Genomic DNA, 4,029 nt, shown 5'->3' with positions numbered 1-4,029 from the left:
CAATTTATATAAGTTAAAAATAATAAAAATCGTTTTAAAATGATATTTGAAACTTATGACTTAGGTACTGTCATATACGCCACGCAAAGGCTTAGCGTAGAAATATAACAGATATACTTCGGTTGCCGATTCATAAACTGCCGAACAAGTAGATTATTGATACCAGCTGTAAAAGCTTATTTAAATTATCCTTTTGGTGATCACGATAACGAGTACTGCACAAAAAGATAATTGAACAGGGTGCGACAGTATTTACACTATACCACTCTAAGGTTACTTTACTCTCAAACTACTTTACTGACCAGTGGCCACGGTAACAAGTACTGTATGTTCGAGGGCGAGATCTTTTTAACCTAGACAAAGTTTTACTCTTTCTTAACTGACCACAATAACGAGTACTGGATAAGAAAGTAAGTATGAAAATGTCCTCGACTACCTTTAAAAGCGTTTTTACGCCTCAAAACGTCTCTGTATGCACACCCGAGATAAAATACTTTAAAGCAGGAGTAAAGAAAAACAAATAACAAAAAATAATTTAAATAAAATAAATAATAAAAAATGTAAAATATTAGTCGTTAGCTACGACACTTAGCGAATGAATCAACAGCTTTGACTCGGCTTCATTGACTTCTACTTCGTACTATGTAATCGTTATTTTAATATTTTATAATTTTTTTTTAGTTATGTATATAAACAACGGTAAGTACCTACTAAAAATAATAATGCCTACCTCGTTAAATTAAAAAATGCGATATTTTTTGATATTGGATGTCTGTGGAGTTTTAAACCTATTACATAAGTATTATACCTATTACTACATGTGAATAATACCTATTATATAAAATTGACTAGTGTGCACCTTGCTTTGACACGCGATTTTTACTATAGGCATGATCTATATCCAATATCAGCTTATCCTCGGAAAATGGATGACGTTTTTCCGATATACTACGAAAGGCTCATACTTACACATATTATATAAATATAATAATTAATAAATATACAATATTATAGTGTATAAAATACAAATTTATATATATTATACATAGTAGCCAATGAGATTTTATGCGAGCGTCTGGATACTTATCCGCGGCTATCGCCTATATTACATAGCCCGTGGTTATCATTTTTGTAGTATTATGGCGGTTTTTTTATGCGCTACTGCGCCTAATAATAGAAAACAGCTAAACCATAAATAAGTATTAATTAGGTACGCATAATTAAGTACCTATTGGCTATTACGCATTGGAACGAAAATAGCAAAACCGTATAGGTACTGAAGCAAATGTTTTAATAAATTAAATTTATTTTAGGTACAATATATATAAATATATATGAACCATACATGGTAGGTACGTTCCTCGTGTCACGTTTACAACTTCGGCTTTTCGTCCTTCGCCGGTGGCTTACTGACCACGGCTAAGTAACAGAACGCTCCACACTTAGGTACAGGTTGTGCGGCCAAAAATGCACCGCCGTCGGGTGATTGCCTGTACAACATGGGCTTTTCAGTGTCTTCGCTGGATAGATCACATTCCCAGGCACCAGCGCCTTTTTTTCCGTCCTTGCCACTAGCACTGGGTGAGCTACCCGTCAGAAGGTACGTTAGACTGCTGAGGGGTAACGAAGGTGGATACTGGTTGAATGGTGCCTTGATCTCGCCCTCCTGGACGGCCGTCACCAAGTGGAACATGAAATCGTTTCGGAGCTTCATCTCTGCTACCGTCTTATTGCTCGCCAACAGTTTGTGCACCCAACGGTTCACGCTGTGTTTTTCTGTGACGAAAAAACGATTGTTATGAAGAAGTGGTAAATGGTAATGTATATTGTATTATACTGGTGTGCAAAATATGTGCCACCACCGTACAATAGATCATGATTATATACATGAAGATTACAACGTGGTGGTGACAAACCAGTGAAAACAACAAAATAATAATAAAAGTATAAAACTAAGAGAGGGCAGAATTTTTGTCCCAGGTGGTATAATTTTAAATGTGTACATAATATGTTTTATAATCTACTATAATACATGCAGGATGATCCATCTAACACTTTAACGCAAGACTCTCATTATTTCAATAAGTCACAACACTTTTTAATTTTTTCTTTTTGGATTATCACAATTTCATGACATTTAAAACCGTTTTATACCCCTGTTTTAATTTATTGATACACTTTGAAGGCGAAACTACAAACAACTTTTGATATATAAATGATTACCTGTGTAAGATTTAAAAAACTATTTTTTTTCTAAGTTTTATTTTTGAATAGATTGTTGGTAAGATATGAGTGTAAAAAGTTAATTCTAATGAACAGCTTGCAGTTTTATTAAGCCATGTGTTTTCTTCAGTAGTTCAGCTCTATATTTGGTAAATATACCCAGTCCCACTCAACCTTAATGTAAATACATTTTAGGTTACCTACCTAAACATTGGTGTCACTGAACCACACGTAATTTTAGATTTTACAATTATATTTTAAATTATTGTTTATGTAATAAGTTCAAAAAATATTACTATTTTTTCTAGGTACGTTCATCGTAGTTATTTAATATATGACTATAATATTTTTATATGCTTATAAAACAAGTTTAAATCTTATAGTAGGTATACTTAGCCCTTCAAGTTTTTTAGCGTATACATTATTTTGTACATAAAGTGTATACATTATACAGCAGCACATTTTATTATGTGTTTATTATAACGACTTAACTCAGTTTATGCAAATTATTTTTATTGAACAATAAATTTGATATTCCATATTTTCTATATCGTCTTATAATTGCTCATGTTAAAATAATAAACATTTTTTTTAACACTTTAGCGCCGAAGCACACCCGCCCACCCACCAGTCTAGAATATGTTCTGTGTAATAAATAATAATATTGTTTACAAGTCGTCTGATTTTTCTGTCTCATTGATTTATGTTTTATATGATCAAATATAAAATAATAAGGACAAGGGTAAACATAATATTTTACAAAAAGTTTCTTCTGTATCCTGTGATTAATCATGTATTATAATATAATTATATCTCAAAAACTGTTTGATTGAATTAATAAAAAATTTAAACGCAGAAGCTCTTAAAAAAAAAAATTAAAAAAAGTCTTATAAATTGATAGTATTACATAGTAATATGTGTTCGGTACCATAATATAAAACTCCAAAGGTGATACACGTTTATCATATAAAAAAAAAGGTAAAAATGTTAAGAATATTCATTATTTGCGCATTTCATTCAATTTCAATAATTCCAAAAAAAAAAACTTAAATAATAAATGTCTCGCGTTAAATAGATCACTTCGTATACTATTTAAAGTATTTATAACTAGGTACTGTATTCATACGTAATACTTATATACACTATAGTTAATTACCCTGTGCTGTTTTCAAATTCTGCATAGAAGTCTTCAACAGAAACAAATTGTAGTTCATGTCGTAGTTAAGTTCAGCCGAGTCTCCTACTTTCTTTGCCATTTTGTATAATATTATTCTGATGAGTTTTGAAAGATGAGTTAACTTTTTAAAAATTAGCTTTGAGTAAATGGATTTTAAAAATGTCTTCTCTATAAGACTGCTGTAAAACTAAACTGTTTATTATGCACTGTTGCCTAGAAATTACAATTAGGTTTATTATTTGAATTATTTATAATACAAGTTTATTTGTTTATAATAATATAGCCAATTAAAATATAATTTAGTTATTATTATTATTATTTTTTTTTATTGATCTTTGGCTTATACATAATATATTTATTTTTGGTAGAAATGTTATTACAATAATACTAGTTGGGCTATGCGCAGTACTGCGTACAATTATACTGAGGCGTGGTAAATTATACTATAGTAACTATGTTGTGAGGTTTGTGAAAAAAATTATTTTTATATGTACGGGGAGTCCTAAGCAGTTGAGCCACTTCTTAGAAAATTAAATACAATTTCTTTCGTAATCATTACGGAAAAATGGAATTGATATCTAAAAAAAGTATAACTATTGGTTATATAGTAACCTATAAAAAATTCCATA

The 4,029-nt window shown here is 30.4% G+C and overlaps 1 protein-coding gene across 1 annotated transcript; it reads right to left on the bottom strand.

Moving 5' to 3' along the window:
* Positions 1-1,270: 1,270 nt before the first annotated feature.
* On the bottom strand, positions 1,271-3,632 carry LOC100573923. The gene is made up of 2 exons (XM_003245209.4): positions 3,380-3,632; positions 1,271-1,776 (listed from the first exon to the last, which is right to left on the bottom strand). The coding sequence occupies exons 1-2, from the start codon at positions 3,477-3,479 to the stop codon at positions 1,373-1,375; spliced, it is 504 nt and encodes a 167-aa protein (XP_003245257.1). The 5' UTR covers positions 3,480-3,632; the 3' UTR covers positions 1,271-1,372.
* Positions 3,633-4,029: the final 397 nt, after the last annotated feature.

Source organism: Acyrthosiphon pisum, chromosome X (genome assembly GCF_005508785.2).
Source record: "Acyrthosiphon pisum isolate AL4f chromosome X, pea_aphid_22Mar2018_4r6ur, whole genome shotgun sequence".
Classification (NCBI taxonomy): Eukaryota; Metazoa; Arthropoda; class Insecta; order Hemiptera; family Aphididae; genus Acyrthosiphon; species Acyrthosiphon pisum.
This window is presented reverse-complemented; position numbering and strand designations above follow the sequence as displayed.

Excerpts from the sequence above, each read along its gene's own strand:
- LOC100573923 (XM_003245209.4), bottom strand. The coding sequence starts at position 3,479 with ATGGCAAAGAAAGTAGGAGACTCGGCTGAACTTAACTACGACATGAAC. Across the intron at positions 1,777-3,379 it reads GAATTTGAAAACAGCACAGG|AAAAACACAGCGTGAACCGT; the intron begins GTAATTAACTAT and ends TTTTCGTCACAG.